At 42.5% G+C, this 24,922-nt stretch overlaps 1 protein-coding gene across 1 annotated transcript; it reads right to left on the bottom strand.

Moving 5' to 3' along the window:
* Positions 1-859: 859 nt before the first annotated feature.
* Positions 860-24,922, bottom strand: SLC25A40 (solute carrier family 25 member 40). The gene is made up of 11 exons (XM_040352417.1): positions 24,682-24,922; positions 22,717-22,820; positions 19,220-19,279; positions 16,956-17,065; positions 12,401-12,468; positions 9,264-9,385; positions 8,603-8,776; positions 6,356-6,465; positions 5,978-6,059; positions 3,704-3,784; positions 860-1,376 (listed from the first exon to the last, which is right to left on the bottom strand). The coding sequence occupies exons 2-11, from the start codon at positions 22,814-22,816 to the stop codon at positions 1,258-1,260; spliced, it is 1,026 nt and encodes a 341-aa protein (XP_040208351.1). The 5' UTR covers positions 22,817-22,820; positions 24,682-24,922; the 3' UTR covers positions 860-1,257.

The raw sequence follows: 24,922 nt of genomic DNA, 5'->3' as shown, positions 1-24,922 counted from the left end.
GTCTAAGCGTTCCCATTGGATGATTTCCCTTCTATTCCAGTTGGGGTGACAAACACCACATTTAGGATTTCTCTTCACGTTTCAACCCCCTTGGCACCGGCACCTCCCAGCCCATTAAGGGGTTTCAGATGCCAGGAAGCAGGCAGGGTTTATGATCATGTAACCGCTGTGATTGGCTGTCACATGATCGCAAAGTTCCCGATCGCAAGTAGTGATCGGGAGCTTTCCATTAGCAGCTGGTAACTGTGCCGGGAGCACGCAGCTCTCGGCAAAGCTATATTTACATTCTAGAACGCAAATACGCGTCCGCTCGGCGTCAAAGCCCATCTGCAGAGAGGCAGTGTTTGATAAGCCTGGGTCTTATATTAATTTTGGCAACAAAAGACACAGTAGGGCTTATTTTCGGGGTAGGTCTTACCGTGTAATGTGTTGTGTTGAAATGCTTGTAAAATCCTATAATCCACTCTATTACAGAAGTGTATATAATGAACAATGTGTGTTTCTGTAATATAATTCTTCTGTGACCCGCCGGAGCGCTCTTCCCCGCAATTATATTATAGAAACACACACACATATTGTACATTATATAATACTGTAATAGAGTGGATTATAGGATTTTACAAGTATTTTAAACTAGGACTTATTTTCGGGGTAGGGCTTATATTGCAGCTCTCCTGGAAAATAACACTAGGTCTTATTTTCAGGGTAGGTCTTATTTTCAGGGAAACACAGCATTTGCCTTCTCTCGGTGCCAAGAGGTTAATGTTGGTGACACCAGGACTAACAGAGAGGGTGAATTTCCCCTGTGGGGGCAAGGATCTGCAACAAAGACCTGACAGAGGCTCTAACCCTCTCCCACTCTATTCAAAAGGTTTGGCTTTATTTAGAGACACTTTACAGAAATTTAACACCCAAAAAATTCAAATGCACTTAAACTGGAAATAAGATGCCCATAGTTCCCCCAATCCAATTGCTGCAAGGCTCTTCTACTACTTAAATTGTTTTTAACACCACTGGAGTTAGGCAATAAAACACTGAAGGGGGCAAACATGATAATACAAAATGCAGGAACACATAGCAACTGGAGTTCCACTGTTGGCAACTTAGTGAAAGATTACTTCCGATTGGTTGTTCTGGGTTAATGTACTCTTCTCATTACCTTTATTCTTATTGGGAAAAAAAAAAAAAAAGTACACTGGAGAGATGCTTTGCACCTAATGCGTGGACCGAGAAAAGCGTAAAAAATGCAAAACTTCATCACAACGCTTTCAGCTGTCGTTCATTGTTTAACTTGCGGAAAAAAGCCTTCCCAAATTCATAAGTGCTAATCATTATGGCACACGCCGGAGCGATTTTGATCAGACGAGGAATAAGGCCTGCAAAGAATATAAAGAAAAAAAAGTCAGTCACTAAAAATTGGACAAGAATGTTGTGTCAGTGGCGATAGATCTCCACATTGTTAGAAGTTTGGATTTAGTGTGATGTAATGACAGATCGCTGTTCATACATTGTAGGAACATACGATCAGTAATTTCTCCCCCTGAAAGAACCGGGAGCCCGGTGGTGATCGCGCCTGCCGGGCACTCGCATCAGCACCAGGGGCGAGCAGGGGGCACGCGCCCCTAGTGGCCGCAATGCAAAATCACGTTATATTACGTGATTTTGCACAGCCGAGACGACCTGACTCCATAAAAATACGGCGGGCAAGCGGTTAATTGATCTGCTTGTTCGTACGGGATGTAAGGTCACACAGATATACTGATGATCTGCAGAAGACCTGCATGGCTGATCTAGGGTGACCACGTGTCCCGGATTGCCCGGGACAGTCCCGCATTTTGCAGTTCTGTCCCGGGCACCTTCAATCCAGCACAATACAGTGTCCCAGAATGAAACTGACACAGCCACCTGATGAGCCGACAGGTGGAAACTGTCTGTTTCCCAGCCCAGGGTGTTCGCCTCACCAAATGCCCTGCAATGCACTGCGCCCAACCAGAGTGCAGTAAAAGCTGGTCCCCCCCTCCCCTAGTCCATTCCAGACCCTTTGGGTCCTCTGGGGTCTTTCAGATTCTGATAATCCCCCTGCCTACATGCCATCACAACCACCAGCCAGGGTAAGATGGGGACAAGGTGCTTTGGGGTGGCGGGGCAGAGCCCAAGGGGTCTGTTATGGACTAGGAGGAGGGGACACTATGTTTTTTGTGCTTTTTTTGTTCAATAGCCGGATGCATGCAATTGCAACCGTGAGTCAGTTTAAATGTAATTTGACTTGCGTTTTTAGAAATTTCATTTTTGCTGCTGCATGTTCCATACATGGTACACATGCACCACTTTACAGGCAGACTAAGGGTACCCCCCAGGCACTATATTTAGAGGAATTATTCATTTTTATTTGTTGCACTTGCAGCATAATTAGAATCACTGCTCCTGAAAAATGTTAAAAACATTTTTTGCATTGATACATGTCCCCCAAGGCAGTACCCGAACCCCCCATACCCCCTATTATGGCCAATTACTTGCATATAAGCCTTTAAAAATTGCAAATTTTTGTGAAGGAGGGCGGTGTCCCTGAATGGCAGTTTGGAAATGTGGTCACCCTAGGCTGATCACTGGTTCAATGCTTTACCTGCAAAAAAAATGTGCATTTATTTAATTTTTTTAAAGTGAACTTATCCTTTAAATCCAAACTTTTACTTTTGTTAATGGACAACACGGTACAACACTCTGCTGCTGGTAAATTTTTTCATCATACTCTGATATTAGTGTTTCTCGTGTGTTATGGTGGTTTAAATAGCTTAGCAGCTTCTTCCTTCAAACACAGCGAGTCCCCCTCCTGAAGGAGACACATGTACAGTCATGCCGATGAACATCTAACTGATTCAGAGAAGAATTGGGTGAAAGTGCTGTGGTCAGATGAGACCAAAATTGAGCTCTTTGGCATCAACTCGACTCGCCATGTTTGGAGGAAGAAAAAGGCCGACTATGACCCCAAGAACACGGAGGCGAAAACATTATGGTTTGGGGCCGTTTCTCTGATAAAAGGTACAGGCCGACTTTGCCACACTGAGGGGCCAATAGATGGGGCCATGTATTGCGAAATCTTGGATGAGAACCTTCTTCCCTCCGGTAGAACACTGAAGATGGGTTGTGGATGGGTCTTTCAACATGACAATGACCCAAAACATACCGCCAAGGCAATAAAGGAGTGGCTCAAGAAGAAGCACATTAAAGTTGTGGAGTGGCCTAGCCAGTCTCCAGACCTGTAGAGAAGAGTGGACCAAAATCCGAGAGGAGTGCAAACCTGGTAACCACAAGGGTGCTTTCCAACAAGGGTTTCTCCACTAAGTACTAAGTCATGTTTTGCTTAGGGATCAAATACTTATTTTACTCACTGAACTGCAACTTAATTTATAGCATTTGTTTAATGTTTTTTTTTTTTCTGGATTTTAGTTCTCCATCATTTAAAATACAACTCTTGATAAAAATTATAGACCCTTCATGTCTTTGTAAGTGGGCAAACCTACAAAATCTGTAGGGGATCAAATAATGAATTCCCCCACTGTATGATAAACCAGACCAGTATAGGAGGGAGGGACCACTGTGCTGATTTATAGAGGAAAATATTAAATAAACCCTTTCAATATGAAGCCATATAAAAACAGGATTGGAACAGTAATGGTGAGGCATTTACAATACTCAAACTCACCAGCAAACAGCCCCTGGAATCCATTCTCAGATATAATCCTATACATGATCTTCCAGGTTGATGAGGATCTTTTTGGAGAATCTAGAAAGAAAAAAAGTAAGGGGAGAAGTCACACAGAGCCTAAAAAAAAAAAAAAAAAAAAAGAAGGAAATGCCCGTCATAAAGTGTGCCTAAGCCCTAAACAGTTTTTGTCTTGGATAGAGCATGGAAAGATTAGAACCCCTGTCAGGTTTTTACTGCCGTCCAAGTTTCCACTAGGGAGATTCACTCCATTTGTTCTGGTAACCACAAAAGGCAGCGGAAACCCCAAAAAGTTTGGTTTTCTCAACAGAACAGGAATAGACCTCTGTGGTTTTATTTTTTTGCACTAAAACACAAAAATAGAGCGACAATTAAAAAAAAAAAAAAAAAAAAAATGTATACGTTTTAATTTTTTGCTATAATAAATATCCCCAAAAATACATAAAAAAAATATTATTTTTCCTCAGTTTAGGCCGATACGTATTATACATATTTTTCTAAAAAAAAAAAAAAAAAATCACAAGCGTTTGATTGGTTTGCGCAAAAGTTCTAGTGTCTACAAAATAGGGGATAGATTTTTTGGCATTTTTATTATAACATTTTTTTACTAGTAATGGCGATGATCGTCAATTTTTAGCGGGACTGTGACATTGCGGCAGACAGATCGGATTTTTTTGGGGAGCAGTGACATTTATACAGAGATCACAGCTAAAAATAGCCACTGATTACTGTATAAATGCCACTGGTATGGAAGGGGGTAACACTAGGGGGTGATCAAGGGGTTAAGTGTTCCCTAGGGAGGCGTTTCCAACTGTGGGGGAAGGGACTGACTGGAGGAGGAGAGAAATCGCTTTTCCTGATCACTAGGAACAGCAGATCTCTCTCTACTCCCCTGTCAGAACAGGGATCTGTTTGTTTACATACACAGATGCCCGTTCTGGCTCTCTGAGGAGCGATCTCAGGTGGCCGTCAGACATCACGTGCGCGCCCTATATACCTTAAAAGTGCCCAATGTACACCTACGATGGTTTGTGTAGCTATGCCAACCTGCCATCATATAAACAACGGTAGCTGATCGGTAAAGAGATAAAGCGAATTTTGATTCATGAAACGCGTTAATCTCTACCAGGGGCCATATTCTCAGAAGAGTTACGATGGAGTATCTCGGGAAACTTCGTCGTATCTCTCTTTTTTGACCCGCCTATCTGTGCGAGTGATTCCTAGAATCATTTTCGCATAGATACGCTGAAGATCCGACATGTGTAAGTCACTTACACTGTCGGATCTTAAATGTAATTCGCCGCCGGCCGGTAGGTGGCGTTTACGTTCAGGTCTCATTCGTTTATGCAAATGAGCCTGATACGCCGATTCCCGAACGAAATTGCGTCGCGTAACCGTCGTCTGCTATATGAGGGGTAACCTTACGCCAGTCCCAAGTATGGCGTCGGGTCCGCGTCGTCTTTTCCCGTCGGGTACGTCGTTTTCCTAAGTCGTTCTTGAATACGACTTTACGTCAATGACGCACACGTCGGCGTCATTGACGTTTTCCGTCGAGAACTGGAGCATGCGCACTGGGCTATTTTAAGCCCGGCGCATGCGCAGTTCGAACGGCACGGGGGCGCGCTTAATTTAAATACAAGCCGCCCCCTTGGAATTACGCGGGGATACGCCGCCGCAAACTACGGAGCAAGTGCTTGAGGAATACGGCACTTGCTCCAGTAAGTTGCAGCGGCGTAGTGTAAATAGCTTACGTGATGCCGCCGCAGAAAGTACAAGAATCTTCAATAAAGTCATTATCATTGCTTCACACCTGCAAGTGTGAATTCCGGTTAGTTACTTTAGAATACCCCTTTAGCGTCCAGCTCTTTTCAAAGAACATGAGCGACTGTAGGCTCTAGCCTACGTCAAGGTTGTGTAATATATGGAAACATTTGCAATGTGTTTTGCGATTCTACATGTATGTGTGTGTTTTTGTCCAATCCCTTTAATATTTTTTCCTTTTCATCAGCCCGGTACTTCTTTATCCCGATGTATGGGTCTTATCGGAAGTATGTCATGTACGGTTTTCTTTAATATGTTCTACTATGCTGTATTTGTCCCAATAAAGATTTTTTTTTTCCCAACGCATTAACACATGCACAGGTCACTTTTTTTTCCCACAATACCCTTTCAAAGCTATAGGTGAGAAATTCAACTTACATTAATATATTATGTTGCAGACTCTACTTTCAGAATAGCAGAAGACAGACTTACTTCTTAATGACTCTAGCTCCCCAAGTTCTACCTGTCTTCTTGTCTTCACAACATCAAACGGTAAAGTTACAAGAGCAGCGATCTGAAATACACGGGACAGACTTGGGTAAGTAACTCTTCCATCAACCAGTATGAGCGCCCCATACAGGACAGTGCCCCATACAGGACAGTGCCCCATACAGGACAGTGCCCCATACAGGACAGTGCCCCATACAGGACAGTGCCCCATACAGGACGGGTGAATTGGAGTAGAGACTCGACTAAACTTCTGAGACAGTTAGAAGTTTTCAGCCACATATGTTGTTATGGAGGGGAGGACAAATACAGGGGTATGAATATTAATACCTTGCTGCAATCTTTCAGAACTGTGAAACTTACCGAACCAGACATGGCGCCGGCTGTAAAACTCATAGTAAACGTTGGCTCTAGCTTGTTGTATCTCTGACACAGCCACTTCTTGCCAAGCTCATAGTTGTACCAGTACATTGCTGGAAACAGCAAACATGTATATGGTTATAGATTTGTATCCTTTATATTAGTACACAGCTACAGACAGTACAGAGGGATATGGGAAGATACTTGTATCAGATATACTAGTACACAGAGGTACAGTCACAGCTATGTATCAGATATAGCAGTATATAGGTATATGCTCAGATCCTTGTATCAGATGATATAGCAGTATATAGGGATATGATCAGATGATCCTTATATCAGATGAAATAGCAGTATATAGGGATATGATCAGATCCTTGTATCAGATATACCAGTATATGGGAATGTAATCAGATCCGTGTATCAGAATATAGCAGTATATAGGGATATGATCAGAGCCTTATATCAGATATAGCATTATATAGGAATGTAATCAGATCCGTGTATCAGAATATAGCAGTATATAGGGATAGGATCAGAGCCTTGTATCAGATATAGCATTATATAGGAATGTAATCAGATCCTTGTATAATACATAGCAGTATATAGGGATATGATCAGAGCCTTGTATAATACATAGCAGTATATAGGGATATGATCAGAGCCTTGTATAATACATAGCAGTATATAGGGATATGATCAGAGCCTTGTATCATTTTCAGCAGCATATAGCAGGGGTCTCAAACTAGTGGCCCTCCAGCTGTTGCAAAACTACAAGTCCCATCATGCCTCTGCCTTTGGGAGTCATAATTGTAATGGTCAGCCCTGCAGTGCCTCATGCAACTTGTAGTTTCGCAAACAGCTGGAGGGCCACCAGTTTGAGACCCCTGGTATATAGGGATATGATCAGAGCCTTGTATCAGATATATCAGCACATAAGGTTATAATCAGAGCATTGCATCATATATAGCAGTATATAGGGATATGCTCAGAGCCTTATATCAGATATACCAGTTCATAGGGATATGGTAAAAGCTTTGTATCAGATACACTGGTACATGAAAACATAGTCTGGTATCAGATACACAAATACACAGGAATTTTGTCAGAGCCTTGTATAAAATATATCAGTACATAGGGGCATAATCAGACCCTTGTATCAGCTATACCAAGACATAGCAATATGGTCAGAGACTGGTATCAAGTGACCATCGCCTTTCTATAGCAGTGATCAGGACATGTGATCAGTAGTGAATGGTGGTAAAATATTACAAATACAAAGAGCAGTAGTATTGAGAACATCAAGGCCATAGCGGTGTACATGAATAAACTCTCAGGAATGAAGGCAGAATAGACACTACTCTGTACGCTGCTGTCCACCCCAAAAAACATAGGGCTCAGATAAAAAAATAAAAAAATAAAACAGACACACATTTTCATTCAGTCAGTCTATCATATACCGTGTTTCCCCGAAAATAAGCCTGGGTCTTATATTAATTTTGGCAACAAAAGACACGGTAGTGCTTATTTTCGGGGTAGGTCTTACCATGTAATGTGCTGTCTTTCCCCCCCTCTCTCTCCCTGCCTGACAAGAATCCCCAGTGTAAACAGAGTTAAAATGCTTGTAAAATCCTATAATCCACTCTATTACAGTAGTATATAATGTATAATGTGTGCGTTTCTGTAATATAATTGTGCCCAATACCTTTGTTATAGTGCAGCTCTGCGCTTCTGTGACCTGCCGGAGCTCTCTTCCCCACAATTATATTACAGAAACACACACATTGTACATTATATAATTATGTAATAGAGTCGATTATAGGATGTTACAAACATTTTAACTAGGGCTTATTTTTGGGGTAGGGTTTATATTGCAGCCCTCCTGGAAAATAACGCTAGGTCTTATTTTCAGGGTAGGTCTTATTTTTGGGGAAACACGGTATGGTAAATATACTAGAAGTTCAGATTTAAGGCCAGAATTTAGGGATAAATCATACTGCTCATTCAGAGGATGGTAGGTGCTGGGAGAACGATGAGCCACAATGCCAAACAATAATAATTATAATGTTGGTTGGGGAACAGACTGGCAACAGCTAGGTGGTTGTGTAGGAGGAAAGGCGTCACAGAGAGTTCCCCCATTACTGTTTCTAAGCATTAGTACTACTTTACTATGATGGCAATGTCAAAATTTAACAAATATATGTTTACTCTTCCTTAGGTAGCATAGGGAGTTATCGATAAGGAACCCACCAGAGAATGGGACATCTCTCAGCACAGTGGGGCCCCATCCTTTCCAGAGAGACAGCCAGCCCTCATTGGTCACAGACGTCCGGATGCACTGCGTCAGCTCTCTGTAGGACAGAGGTCGGAATTGCATCTTGGTCCTGATCAGTTCCAATGGACTTATTAAAGTTACTGAGCCCACTGCAAAATAAAACATGGCTTTTTATGAGCAACACGAGCAACAACTATATAAAAATAATAATAATAATAATAATAATATATAAATATATATAAATATATATATATATATATATATATATATATATATATATATATATATATATATTTTCTTATTAACATATTATATAACACACACTACAGTGTGTATACTGTATATATACACACACACACACACACACACACACACAATAATGCATTAGGCAAAGCATGACATGGAGAGGTCGTTGAAGTGCACGTTTTTTTTTAAAGCACAGTGGCTGCAAAAAGGCTGCAGAAGATTAGAAGTGCAACAATGTATGACAAAGATGAAAGTATTGTATTAATAGAAAACAATTGCAACTGTTAAAAATACATAAAGCGTACAGGTTATTCAGTTAGGGTTTTACTTTCAAATATTCTCTTCTATATACGAGATAGATCATTGTTAAAAATAGACCACAATCCTTACATCTGGCAGTGGCTCCAGCGATGAGGCACGCGGTTTCAGCATTATTCATGCGAGGAATAAGCAAGTCTCGCAGTTGGTCGTAACAGGTGAAGTAGATGGCTGTAGCCGGTATGGCCATTACTCTGTGAAAAAGACACAGACATTAGAAATGACCATAGGAGCCCATTAATAAAAAAGGTCAGCATCAACGTGAATCCCCCATCCATAAAAAGACAAGATCCTATAGTCTGCACTAATGGATAACTGGGCAGCCAGCAAAGGAACTAAACTTTAAAACTGCTCTTTTGATTTATCTGATGGAGAAAAGTAGGTTAGTATGTATCTGGAGCAGGAGTGGGTTGGTTATTTTGTTCAGACGGTCTAGGCAGGAAGGATAATTGAATTTTTTTTAAAATATATTTTTATTTTATTTTTTATTTAAAGGGCCATTTTTTTTTTTTAGAGGTCCGGAGAACCTTTTTTTATATATATATATATATATATATATATATATATATATATATATATATATAAAAAATGATCAGTGGGCCCCATGTGGCAAACCCCTTTTTTTTTATAAATGTTTATTTTATTTTTTTAATAAAGGGCCCAGAGGTCCCCAGGGCCCCATGTGGCAAACCCCCTTTTTTTATTTATTTTTTTATAAATGTTTATTTTTTTATTTTTGTTTATATATATATTTTTTATTTTATTTTTTTATTAAAGGGCCCAGAGGTCCCCAGGGCCCTGGATGGCAACCCCTCCCCTTTTTTTATATACATGTTTATTTTTATTTATTTTTTATATATATTTTTTTTATTTTTTAAAAAAGGGGCCAGAGGTTTATTTTTTTTATTTTTATTAAAGGGCCCAGAGGTCCCGGATGGCAACCCCCTTTTTCTGTCATTTCTTTTCATAAAAAATTGTTTTATCAAAGGGCCCAGAGGTCCCCAGGTGGCTAACACCCCTTTTTTTATATATATATTTTTTTTCTTTATTTCTTTTTTTTTTTTGTAAAGGCAGCCCCCCCCCGCTTCTCAATTTTCAGCAGCTCCCGCTTCTCAATTTCAGACGACGGCGGCAGCACCCAATCCCCCCCCCCCTTTCTCTGATCCACGGGGCCCAAGCCTGAAGCTGTGTAAGGGGCCCCATAATTCCTGACTGTAGCAGAGATCAGTGAACCACAAGACTGGTCAAACAGATTTAGGCTTGGACTACATGGACTACTCTAATGGCTTTTCAGCGAGAGATTTAACTCCTTGTTGCAATAACTAAAAAGTCTCCATAGAATATGTAATTTCAACATTGTATTTAGCTGACAGACTGCGGTTATGCTGTAAACAATACATGTTACATAAACAATATACTGTATTTATTGGCGTATAACACTTTTTTACCCTGAAAATAGAGGGTAAACTGTGCCTGCGTGTTATACGCAGGGTGCTTTGGAAGTTTTTTTCTTGAATCTTCCCTCTTAAAGTTAGGGTGCGTGTTAAACGCCTGTGCGTGTTATACGCCGATAAATACGGTAGTTCATACTGCAAGGCAAAAGAGCGAAATGTTTGTCTGAGGAATCCGAAAAAAAGAAAAAACAGAATGTGTCCAAAGGACAAAACAGCTTTGAGTTTCACCTTTGAAATCCTGTTTGTTTAATGACTCTTATATAACCTAATCAACAGCACATGTTGTGTTATAAAGGTCATCTATGGAACACAACCACTGAATCAAACATTTTCTTTTTAGATCAAAAACAGGTCATAAAAGGGACAAAGTTTGGGGAAAACTGCCTCAGCGTGGTTTATGGTCTGGCAGCGACAGCCTACATGGCAGAGACAGGTTTCAAACTGACCACACCCAGCTTTACTGAGCTTTAGAAAAACATATTCGCCCATTTCCAGCTTTACCCAGATCCCACCCGACCAATAGAAAAATGATGGCCGGGTAGTGGATCAGTTATCCCGACCGGGCGTCATATGATGTTCTTCAGGATTTACTGCTAGTGCGAGCCCCATGGTGGCGCACGACGATCGATGGTGCGGTGTGTCGCTTCGACATACCACATATCTGATCTCGGTAAAGAGCCCATTAGCCGTGTCCAATCACAGCTGATCATACTGTAACTACGAAGTGCTGGTTATCGGCATTCCTCTAGTCACGCTGACAGCGAGTGGATAAAGGAGAGACAATAATCGACTTTCCTGACAGAGGGGATCGGCACTGTGCAGCCCCATCAGCGATGCCTACCAGTGCCCACCTGTGATGCCCAGTGATGCCAATCAGTGCCCAGTAATGATGACTGTGGGTGCTCATCTGCGATGCCTGTCAGTGTCTCATCAGTGCCTATAAGTGCTGGATATCAGTGCCACCTATCAGTGCCCACCAGTGCTGCATATCAGTGCCACCTCAGTGCCCATTGGTGCTGCATAATCATGCCGGCTCATTAGAGCCTGTCAGTGCAGCCTCATTAGCGATGCCAATCAGTGTCCATTAATGATGCCTTTTAGTGCACATCAGCGATGTCGGTCAGTGTCTTCTCATCAGTACCACCTATCAGTGCTGCATATAAATGCCACTAATCAGTGCCCATCGGTGCTGCATAATCATGCCGCCTCATTAGTGCCTGTAGCAAAACCCTTTACAACCACATTTTGCTACAGGTAAGCCTATATTCAGCATTACCTGTAGCTACCCCGGATATCTCCTAAACCTGCACTGTTAATATCCCCTGTATCTGCATTTGCCGATGTGATCTGCACATGCACACTGAAGGAATGGCACGTACACGCCGTTGCTTCAGTGAGTGTGCCGTTACCAGTGGCTCCCGTGCGGGAGTGACGTCATTGCGGTTCTGGCCAATCAGGGCGCCGGAGCCCGCGATACCCGGAAGTAACTCTGGTAGCGATGTCGCTGGCCGGAGGGGGGTACGAGGACCGCTGCGGGGGCTTCAATGTAAGGCAAGTAATTCATAATGAGCTAGTAGGCTATGCAAACTAGCTCATTATGCCTTTGTCTTCCAGGTTTTTTTTGGGGGGGGGGGGGGGGCAGGTTTCTTGGATTTACAACCACTTTAACCACTTCACCCGAGTGGTAGATATATTACAGTTAAGTTTTTTTGGCAGCACAAAGCAAACAAGCGATATGAATGATGCTGGACTTACAGTGTTGGAGGAAGTCCACTCCAGAGGGATCGCACTCCTTCATTTCTAGCAATCTGGACAAATGCATCCTGCAGAAAGAAGACCAATGCAATCTAAATGTTTGCTATGGGGGCACCCAAGCCAAGTCACAGCTACCTGTGACCATCAAGACATGGAGCCATGATCCAACCCCACCCCCACCCCCTTTCTCTCCTCATTGGCTGACTAAGTTTGATTGACAGCAGCGCAAGCTAATGGCACCACTGCGGTGTCTCAGCCAGTCATGCGGTAGAGTCACAGACGGCCGAGGGACTCGAAGACATCATCGCTGGATAGAGATGGGGCTCAAGTAAGTATTAGGGGGGCTGATACACACAGAAGGCTTTTTATCTTAATGCATAGAATGCATTAAAGGGGTGTTCCAGCCATTTTTTATGTTTATTAAAAGTCAGCAGCTACAAAAAGTGTAGCTGCTGGCTTTTAATAAACATACACTCACCTGCTCCACGTTCCAGCGACACGCCAGCCGGGGCTCCGCTCCTCTCCGGCATCTTCATTCCAAGTGTGGGCACCCAGCCGTGACAGCTTTCGGCTTCACAGCCGGGCACCCACTGCGCATGCGTGAGCGTCACTGAAGTCCCACTCCTCCTGAAGCCCCCACTCCCCCCCCAAAAAAATTACATGCCAAATGTGTGTTCCACTTTTGGCTTTAGAACCCCTTTAAAACAGATGCAAACCCTAACTGGACAACATAATATTTGCCAACGCACTGTGTCAGGTGCCATTTTTTCCAAAAATACTATTTTCACCATGTTTTTTTTATTCTTTATAACATCTGCCACCATCGTATGCATATGTCTCTAGCAGCTGGGATTTGACACACACTCCTGGCTTCTGTAGGGGTGTGTAAATATGACAGATGTAGATTGTAAGCTGTTCAGCCTCCCGATCTCTTTCACACACTCCTTGTACATTTGTGTCCCCCCACCCTGCGTTTGCCCCCACTAGGTCTTCCACACTCCCATCTGTGGACCCAAGACCGGCATGGCAGGTGCCTCCAGGTAGAAGGGAGGGAGACCAGCGAATGTCTGTTTGCTGATCTCCCCTACCTACAGAAACAAGGTATATTACATCACTTCTAGGTTTGGCTGCTGCTTTCCCTGGGCGCTGTGGCTGGGAAATTCATACTCAAGTCCTGTCCAAGTTGCCTCCCAAAGTCGTGCTGGAAGTCATGTTGCCCCTGTGTGAACCAGCTCCTAGGGGCACCAATGTACACAAATGTTGCTTGCACTTTATGTATTATATTTAAAATTCTAGGCCCATTATTCATGGTTAACTCTAAACTAGAGCTGCACGATTCTGGCCAAAATGAGAATCCCAATTTTTTTGCTTAGAATGAAGATCACGATTCTCACTGCGTAAAATCTTTTACATTTATACAAAAAAAAAAAAAATGGGCTAACTTTACTGGCTATTTTTTTTTTTTTTTAATTCATCTAAGTAATTTTTTCCAAAAAAATTGCATTTAAAACGACTGCTGCGCAAATACAGTGCAATATAAAATATTGCAACAACCGCCATTTTATTTTCTAAGGTCTCTACTAAAAAATGATATAATGTTTGGGGGTTCCAAGTCATTTTCTAGCAAAAAAAATAATGATTTTAACTTGAAAAGAGCTGTCAGAAAAAGGTGTGGGCCGGGATTCAGAAAGGACTTACGCTGACGTATCTTCTAATATGCCGCGTAAGTCCACGGATGCGCCGTTGTATCTATGCGCCTTATTCAGCAAACAAGATACGCCTGAATTTGGGCTTCATACGACCGACGTAAGTCTCCTACGCCGTTGTATCTTGGGCGCATATTTACGCTGGCCGCAAGGGGCGCTTCCATTGATTTACGCGTCGAATATGTAAATGACCTAGATACGCCGATTCACGAACATACTTACGCCCGTCGCAGTAATCTACGCCGTTTACGTAAGGCGTACATCCGGCGTAAAGTTAACCCACATAAAGCAGGGGTAAGTCATGTTAGGTATGGACGTCGGAACAGCCGTCAGATTTTACGTTGTTTGCGCAAGTCGTACGTGAATGGGGCTGGGCGTAGGTTACGTTCACATCGAAGGCATTGAGCCGTCGTATCTTAGGGAGTATATGCAACGTGATTCTGAGCATGCACGCGCATGCGCTGTTCGTTCAGCCCTTCATTTACATGCTTCATTGTAATACATCACGCCCACTACCTGCCTACTTTGAATTTGGCGGGCTTACTCTGGCCCATTTACGCTACGCCGCCGTAACTTAGGGAGCAAGTGCTTTGTGAATACTGTTCTTGCCTCTCTATGTTACGTTGGTGTAGCGCATATGAGATGTGCTACGCCCGCTCAAAGATACGCCGCTCTTCGTGAATCTGGGCCTTGGTGTTTAAGTGGTTAAACGTTCCTAATTTACATACAGAAGTCAATGTGATACAATGTTTAGACTTAACTTTCTACTGATAAAGAATGTTTTCAAAACTTGGCAGGCTGCCCAGACTTGGCAGATTGCCCAAACTTTGACTTTTGGCTGAGAGCAGAAAGGAAATTCTTTGCATAGAGAAAATTATTTTCATGTCAAAGATGTGAAACCCTGTGTCAAGAATCGCAACGGGAAAAAGATCGCCATAATGATTCTTGACGATTAATCGTGCAGCTCTAGTCTAAACTGATGACCTGTAAGGTCTTTTAAAGGGTCACCTATGGAAAATTTAAGGTACCAAAGTTGCTGTTTAACAAGTGCGCGCAATTTCAAGGCTGCATTTACACCCGAGCGCTTTTACCATGATTTTTACTGCATTTTTGCCGCAATTTTGTACAGGTCAAAGGGTCACCAATGTAAAAAGCAGAAAAAACGCCTGTAATCTGCCCCAAAGAAGCTCATGTTCTTTTTTGAGCTCAAGGCGTTTTTCTTCAGGTGACAAAACGCTCAGATGTGAATAGGTACCATAAAAATGAATGGGATTTTACTAGTTGGGCGTTTTTCAGGCGTTTTTTTTCAGGCATTTTATGAGCTGAAAACGCTCAGGTGTGAATGCAGCCTAAAGCTTGACATGCTAGGTATCCATTTACTCGACGTCACCTTATCTTTTATATTTTACCAAAAATGGGTTTTATGTTGCATGCGTGTCCTAAAAGTAACTTTATAGTACATTTTTATTTACACTTGATAAAGATCATGTGACTTAAAAAAAATGTGACATAAAAAAAAATTAAACTAAAACATTTTATTTTCGGAGCGCTCGGCTTTTAAAATATTTAATATTTTGGCGGTTTTAAAGTGGAGGTTCACCCAAAAACTTAATTTTTAACATTAGATTGAGGCTCGTTTTGTCAAGGGGAACCGGGTTTTTTTTTTTTAAATCGAAGCAGTACTTACCGTTTTAGAGATAGATCTTCTCCGCCGCTTCCGGGTATGGGCTGCGGGACTGGGTGTTCCTATTTGATTGACAGGCTTCCGACGGTTGCATACATCGCGTCACGATTTTCTGAAAGTAGCCGAACGTCGGTGCGCAGGCGCCGTATAGAGCTGCACCGACGTTCGGCTTCTTTCGGCTACTCGTGACGCGATGTATGTGATCGTCGGAAGCCTGTCAATCAAGTAGGAACGCCCAGTCCCGAAGACCATACCCGGAAGCGGCGGAGAAGATCTGTCTCTAAAACGGTAAGTACTGCTTCGATTTAAAAAACAAACACCCGATTCCCCTAGACAAAATGAGCCTCAATCTAATGTTAAAAAATGTTTTTCGGGTGAACTCCCGCTTTAAGTAGGCGGTCTGCATGCAGGATGGCAAGTAGACAGGTCTTTAGTTCTTCCAAGAGGCTGCATTCACACCTGAGCGTTTTGTCACCTGAAGCGCGACGCTCAAAAACGCTAGAGGGGAAAAAATATATTATTCCCTATGGAGATGGTTCACATCTCCACTCCAAAACGCCTGACGCCGAACGACTGAAGTTCAAACAAGTTCCGGACCCTTTTTTGTCACGCGAATCGGGCGGTTTGGGCATTTTTGAGCGTTTCGATTTCCCATAGAAAGTAATGGAAACGCTCGATTCAAGCAACTAGCGCGACAACGAGCGTTTGCTACGGATGTTTTGTCGCTTTAATCAATAGAACATTTCACCCAGGCAGAAGATAAAAAAAAAAAAAAATCTACCAACATAGCAACAAGTGATGAAAAGATGATAATTTCTCCCATTGGCTAAAATAAGAAACGTCGAAGTACAAAAACGTCGGACGACGCTGTATGCAAACGCGCAAATAAGCATGAATACACGCGAAAAAACGCCGGGACAAACGACTGAACGACCTACGCGCAAGTGTGAATGCAGCCAAAGGGCCTATGAAAAAAAGTCACATGTGCAACACAGCATGGCCCAGACAGATTGGTAGGGGGAAAGGAACAGCGCGTCTGCTATAGGCTGCGACTCCTGCACTGGGTCAGGCCACTGGTCTGAGAAATTTACTGGGGGATAATGGGAGGGCGGCGGTTTGGCTTTGGTAGTATAAAAGTATACTTATACTATAACATGGTCCTTACCACTGTTCCTGTGATTCGGCCGGGTGGTGCTTTATACCAGGCTTTGCCGTTTCCATTCTGACATACACAGAGATGATCCATAAGACCATTGCAATATACAAAGCACTTCCCTAATAACAACAACACAAAGACACAACATTGAAACAGAATAGCAGTCCTATCTAAAACACACATACAGTATGTGGACTGTCTGACCTGCCAGAGAATGTACATATGTTTTTAGCTGGTCCTACAAATAACACATCCTCTGTCTCAGGGCATAGAGACCATAGTTATACCGCTATTGTCTACTGCAGCAAATGTCTGCTCACTGGACTCTAAATGAGTATCATCACATCCACCTGTGCTTTATTTCTCTACACCAGGGGTTCCCAAACGTAATCCTAATTTTTGCTTCAAAACAGGTCATGTTTTTGGGATTGCCTTCACCTTTCAGAGGTGCTTTACATCAATGGCAATGGCTTCATACTTAGAGAAAATATCTGTCATAAGGGAAACTTTCAAAAAACGCCCCTTTGGGCGCACCGAGGCCCAGATTCTCAGTGGAGATACGACGGCGTATCTCCAGATACGCCGTCGTATCTCTGCGTTGTGCAGCCGTATCTATGCGCCTGATTCTTAGAATCAGTTACACATAGATATCTGTTAGATCCGGCAGGCGGCGGCGCGCGCTCCCGAGATGCCGATGCGCGTGCCTGGAGGTCACGATGTCCGCCAGGTACCCGCGATCGGCAATGACAGAGCAGGGACATGGAGCTCTGTGTGTAAACACAGAGCTCCATGTCCTGTCAGGGGAGAGAGGAGACCGATCTGTGTCCCTTGTACATAGGGACACAGCATCGGTCACCTTCCCCAGTCACCCCCCTCCCCCCACAGTTAGAACACAATACAGGTACACATTTAACCCCTTCCTCACCCCCTAGTGTTAACCCCTTCCATGCCCGTCACATTTATACAGTAATTAGTGCATATTTATAGCACTGATCGCTGTATAAATGTGAATGGCGCCAAAAATGTGTCAAAAGTGTCCGCCATAATGTCGCAGTCCCAATAAAAAAATAATCGCAGATCGCCGCCATTACTAGTAAAAAAAAATAATAAATTCTGTCCCATATTTTGTAAGCGCTTATTGCGATTTTTTTTTTTTTTTTTAACCAAAAATCTGTAGAAGAATACGTATCGACCTAAACTGAGATTTTTTTTTTTTAAATTGGGCTATTTATTATAACAAGTAAAAAATATTGAATTATTTTTTCAAAATTGTTGCTTTTTTTGTTTATAGCGCAAAAAATAAAAACCGCAGAGGTGATCAAATACCACCAAAAGAAAGCTCTATTTGGGGGGAAAAAAGGGGCGTCAATTTTGTTTGGGAGACACATGTCGCATGACTGCGCAATTGTCAGTTAAAGCGACGCAGTGCCGGAAGCTGAAATTTCACCTGGGCAGGAGGGGGGTATATGTGCCCAGTAAGCAAGTGGTTAATATACAAATACATTTAAAACTTTTTTTAAATGCTTTTTTTTCTAGATATTTGTTATTCTGTCTCTCACTGTTAAAATAAACCTACTAATTAAAATTATAGACTGATCATTTCTTTGTCAGTGGGCAAACATACAAAATCAGCAGGGGATCAAATACTTTTTTCGTTCACTGTATACTGTGTACTGTATGACATAGGATTCACACATTTTCAGGGCTCTGTTATTTGACATGGCTATGCACACTTACATATTTTTGCTTGCACTCGTTAGATATAAGGCTGCTTTCACACTAAAGTGTGGGCGACAGTAAAGCGGCGCCATTTTTAGCATCACGTTACCGCCGTTTTTGCGGAAGTATTTGGGTGCTAGCGGTGCACCTTTAACCCCTGCTAGTGGCCAAAAAAGGGTTAAAACCACCCGCAAAGCGCCTCTTTGCCGGCGGTTCGGCCACGCTGCCCATTAGTTTCAATGGGCAGGAGCAGTGGAGGAGCGGGGTATACCCCGCTCATTCACTGCGCCAAAGACGGCCTGCCAGCACATCGCCTCAGTGTGAAAGCCCTTGGGCTTTCACACAGACTGCAGGGGGAGCCATTTTTAGGCGTTTGTTTTTTTTTAGCCCAAAAGCACCTGAAAAAAGCCCCAGTGTGAAAGGGGGTCTAACAGAGCACTTTCTGCTAGATATTCAACAGACCAAAAAGGGAGAATATTAACAAAGCTGATTGTTAGAGTTTTCCTATTTTTTTAGTAGTGAATTTTATTACTCTTGTGATGCACAGAACTTACCTTTGGTAAAGGGTTTGCTTTGAGCCTGAAGTCGAATCTTGACAACATCCAGAGGCGTCACTGCATGAGCAAACACAACCAAAAGAAGATTATGAGCATATATTATGGAATACACTAGTAGCTACTGTATTTATTGGCGTATAACACTCACTATTTTACCCTGAAAATAGAGGGTAAACTGTGCCTGCGTGTTATATGCAGGGGGCTGTGGAAAGTTCTTTCCTGAAACTTCCCGCCTAAAGTTAGGGTGCGTGTTATACGCTGATAAATACGGTATATTATTAAATAAACCAGCAGTTCCCCACGTCGGGACACTTAAATGGTGTGTGCATCTTTACAAAAAAAACGTTGCCTATGCAGGTAAGGGACGTTTGTAGATTAAAACAAACTGTGCAGCCCTGACTAAACTTGAATAATGCCATCGTTATAGGTGTAGGCTAGTTACATACCTTTCCTACTTACCTATAGCCTGACTGGAATACTCCCAGGATGTTGGCAAGCGAGGCCTAGTCATTACTACTCACCTCCAACATCACAGGAGTGAGCCCTTTCTATGATTTAAATACCCTCACATACTCTCTCCCCGAATGGAGGAGGTGACCAGTAACAACTAGGCCTCACTTAGCAACGTCTTGGGAGAGAATTCCAGATGGGCTTCATGAGGTACATAAAATGGCCTACACCTTTACCAAGGACATTATTCATCTTTAGGGTAGGTTTACACTATTGCATATCGGATGCGGATTTACCACATCCAATTTGCAATAGCAGGAGATTTTGACCGGCTCTCGATGGAATCAGTTCACATATCTCTCCCTGCGGCTCTGGTGCGGATTTGCACAGGAGCCCTGTGCGTCTTTTGGTCCGTTTTAGGTCTGAATTCAGCCAAAAATTCAGGCTGAAATCAGACCTGAAAATGATGAACGGGGACACATCGGACCCCTGCTGTGAGCCGCATGCAGCGATAGTGTGAACCTAGCCTTAGGCAGAGCTGCACAGTTTGTTTTTATCTAAAGACACCACTTATCTGCATAGGAAAATTCTGGTAAAGGTAAATAAAACCCTTTAAGGGTATGCAATTTTATTTATTTATTTATTTATTTATTTACAGTTGTGCTCATAAGTTTACACACCCTGGCAGAATTTATGATTACTTGTCAATTTTTCAGAGAATATAAACACAAACACTTTTCTTTCACTCGTGGTGAGTGTTTGTCTGAAGCCATTTATTATCAGCCAACTGTGTTTACTCTTTTTAAATCATAATGACAACAGACACTACCCAAATGACCCTGATCAAAAGCTTACCACAGTTCTTAGAGCCCATTCACACCTAGGCGTTTTGTCGCCTGTAGTGTGACGCCCGCTGCCGCCCCGACATGCCAGAGGGATGATTTAACATTGCCCTCTATGGAGATGGTTCACATCTCCACGCCTGAAAAAAGTCCCGGACCTTTTTTTCAGGCGGCTTTCGGCATAGGAGATGGGAACCATCTCCATAGGGGGACAATCTAGGGGCACATCTAGGCGGACAATCGCGGCGTTTTGTTTCGCCGCAAATCGCGGTACAAAACGCCGCTATTTGTCGCCGCAATTCGCGGGACAAAACGCCGCGATTTTGTCCGCCTAGATGTGAATGCAGCCTTAATACCGTGTATCGCCCCCTTTAACATCAATGACAGGTTGAAGTCCTTTGTGGTATTTGTGGATGAGACTCTATCTTCTCAGATGGTAAAGCTGCCCTTTCCTCTTGACAAAAAGCCTCCAGTTTCTGTAAATTCTTGGGTTGTCTTGCATGAACGGCACGCTTGAGATCTCCCCAGAATGGCTCAATGATATGGAGGTCAGGAGACTGAGATGGCCACTCCAGAACCTTCACTTTATTCTGCTGTAGCCAATGACAAGTCGACTTGGCCTTGTGTTTTGGATCATTGTCATGTTGGAATGTCCAAGTACGTCCCATGCGCAGCTTCCTGGCTAATAAATGCAAATGTTTCTCCAGTATTTTTTGATAACTCATCACTCCAAATGTCTTTGTGCCGTTTGGCGTATTGTAAGCAGGATACTTTGTGACATTTGCTTTGTGACACTGGCTTCTCTACCATGCAGCCCATCTTTCTTCGAGTGCCTCCTTATTGTGCATCTTGAAACCACACCACATGTTTTCAGAGAGTTCTGTATTTCACCTGAAGTAACTTGTGGGTTTTTCTTTGCATCCCGAACAGTTTTCCTGGCAGTTGTGTCTGAAATTTTATTTGGTCTACCTAACCGTGGTTTGGTTTCAACAGAACCACTCATTGTCCACTTCTTGATTAGAGTTTGAACACTGCTGATTGGCATTCTCAATTTCTTGGATATCTTTTTATATCCCTTTCCGGTTTTATACAGTTCAACTACCTTTTCCCGCAGATCTTTTGACAATGCTTTTGCTTTCCCCATAACTCAGAATCCAGAAATGTCAGTGCAGCACTGGATGAAAGATGCAAGGGTCTGCCAGGAGTCCAGAAACTCATTGACCTTTTACCTTTAATAGCCATTCAAACCCCTTTGTGTCAACTTGTGTGCATGTTATTAGGCCAAAATCACCAGGGTATGTGAAGTTTTGATCAGGGTCATTTGGGTAGATTCTGTTGTCATATATACAAAAAAAAAAAAAAAAAAAAAAAAAAAAAGGAGTAAAACACAGTCGATTGATAATAAATGGCTTCAGAAAAAACACTAACCATGAGTGAAAGAAAGGTTTTTGTGTTATCCTTCATATTCTCTGAAAAATGGCAAAAAAAAAAAAATCATAAATTCTGACAGGGTATGTAAACTTATGAGCACAGCTGTATAGAGACCCCTTAGAGTTGTGTGCATGTGAGGTCCAAAGTGAAGGAGAAATCCAAAACACCTTTTTTATTGTCCTTTCTAGGAACATTGCCTGCTAATACCCCTCCCTCATACTGTAGAAGCTTGATGGATGAGGATCTGAATAGCAGTTTCCAAGTTTCCTATCCCCAACGGAAAAAGGTGAATTTGACCCTATCCACGATGACCACATTTTGGGGAAGGTATCCAGACTAAACAGCAGTGTACAACACAGTTTTTATGTTGTAAATCCATTTAGTAGTTGTTGGCTATTTTTAGCGGCACTTTACTGTCGGATTTGCGGCGCTATTCGGCTGCTAGCGAGGTGATTTTACCTCCCGTTAGCGGCCGAGGAAGGGTTCAAAACCACCGCAAAGCGCCCGATTGAAATCAATGGGCAGGTGCGGTAGAGAAGCGGTATACACACCGCTCTTTCACCGCTCCAAAGATGCTGCTACTAGGAATTTTTTAACAATCCTGCTAGCGCACTGCTCCAGTGTGAAAGCACTCTGGGCTTTCACACTTGAGACTGCAGCGGCTGTTTCTGGCGCTATTTTTAGCGTTACAACGCATTCAAACCGACCCAGTGTGAAAGGGGTTTAAACCTGCACATATACAGAATACCTAACAGAACACTTGGCTCTTACCTAAAAGAGATGTAAGCAAAGCTCCAGCTGAAGAGGCCATGATCTGCTGTAGAGGTGTAATGTTGGTGGATGCAAGCACCGGTTCATCCTGTTCCTTCATGTTTCTGCAGAAGAAGAAGAAAAAAAAAAAAAAGATGGAACAAGAATTCATGAAGAAGTCAGTTCTACACAGTATTGGGCAAGGGTTTCAAATCTCCGACTCCTCCATCACACTCTGCAGGCCTTAACTACTTGCCGTAGAATGACGGCGGCAGGTTGGCTCTCCTGCGCGAGAGCCCGTAGCTCTACGTTGGCTCTCTCGCAGGCCACTAGGGGCGCGCTAGTTACAGAGCGGGGACCGGGAGCTGTGTGTGTAAACACACAGCTCCCGGTCCTGTCAGGGTGGAAAATGCTGATCCTCTGTTCATACAACGTATGAACAATGTATGAACAGAAGATCAGTGATTTCCCCTAGTGAGGCCACTCCCCCTACAGTAAGAACACACCCAGGGACATACTTAACCCCTTCCCCGCCCCCTAGTGTTAACCCCTTCACTGCCAGTGGCATTTTTATAGTAATCCAATGCATTTTTATAGCACTGATCGCTATAAAAATGCCAATGGTCCCAATAATGTGTCAAAAAAAAAAAAATCGCTTATCGCCGCCATTACTAGTAAAAAAAAAAAAAATTATAAAAATGCCATAAAAATACCCCATATTTTGTAAACGCTATAACTTTTGCGCAAACCAATCAATAAATGCTTAATGCGATTTTTTTTTACAAAAAATATGTAGAAGAATACGTATAGCCTTAAAACGATGGAAAAAAAACTTTTTTTTTTTTTTTATATATTTTTGGGGGATATTTATTACAGCAAAAAGTAAAAAATATTCATTTTTTTTCAAAATCGTCGCTCTATTCTTGTTTATAGCACAAAAAAAAAAAAAAAAAAAAAAAAAAAAAACGCAGAGGTGATCAAATACCACCAAAAGAAAGCTCTATTTGTGGGAAAAAAAATTAAAAAAAACGAACATCAATTTTATTTGGGAGCCACGTCGCACGACCCCGCAATTGTCAGTTAAAGCGACGCAGTGCCAAATCGCAAAAAGGGGCCTGGTCCTTTAGCTGCATTTTGGTCCGGGTCTTAAGTGGTTAAGACAAGTACATGCTATAGAGGGATATGCTTTGTTCAGATTTCATGTCTGAGGCTTACAACCACTTTAAATACACTTTTATGTGCAGAGATTTGTATTTTCATTATTTGTGAACAGCTACTCGCATCAAAAACTAAGGGCCCTTGCAAGAACAAGAATTTCCCGTCACAGATCTTTCACTATAGACATTGTCCTTGAATGCCAAGGGCAGCTGGCAACTCTGTGATGATCTACTTTATATACACTGGCTCTGAACAAACATGCCTCTGGTGGGAAAAGAAAAGGTGTATGGGCTTGTTCACACTCCATGCAAGAAGCCCTGTTCTCGATTTTATCAGTGTGTCGCTGTGCAATGAGGAACACAAAATTAAATAAAAATGAGACAGACAGCATCTTATTGCAGTGTATTGTGGCCTGCTGCAGCATGTGTTAAGCTCCTCACACACACACTACAATCTGATTGTACAATCTCCTTTAGATCCAACACCAACTATGTAGTACAAAGGTCTGCCTCATTGGGTTAATTAATTAGGTCCTCACATTACATAGTTTTAGTAAATCTAAAGCAGATTGTAACGGGTTTGGTGACTCTTAGCCAAATAAAAAAAAAAAGTTATGTATTTGAATAAACAAAAGAAAAAAAAACACAATACAGTGTGCATAAACAATGCATGCAAACATACACAGCGATGCAGATGGTCAGTGTATATGACGTTTGCACTGTGTGTGAATGAGCCCCACATGTTGGCAGCTCTGTGTTCAGCCAGAGGTTTCACACTCCACAGACGCACAATGTCCCAGCATTACAATGTCCACTAGTGTCACCGTACCTTTGACCTCTTGTTCCCTGCACCTTGTCCTGTCTGTGTTGAGCTTGTCCTAGAGTGCAGCCAATGATCAGGTCCCTCCTGGGGAGTGCAGGGGTCTTGGCAGTGTCAGTGTAGGACAGGGAGAAGCACAGACCATCATCCCTGTATGTCAATGCAGGAAAGCATGCTTATAGCATGTGTGTGTCAGCTGCAGACCAGAACATGCTGCCAGGAGTATTACACAACTCCTTCCTACTCTGAC

Source organism: Rana temporaria, chromosome 5, assembly GCF_905171775.1.
Source record: "Rana temporaria chromosome 5, aRanTem1.1, whole genome shotgun sequence".
NCBI lineage: Eukaryota > Metazoa > Chordata > Amphibia > Anura > Ranidae > Rana > Rana temporaria.
The sequence above is the reverse complement of the archived record's forward strand: the minus strand, read 5'-3'. Positions and strand labels throughout refer to the sequence as shown.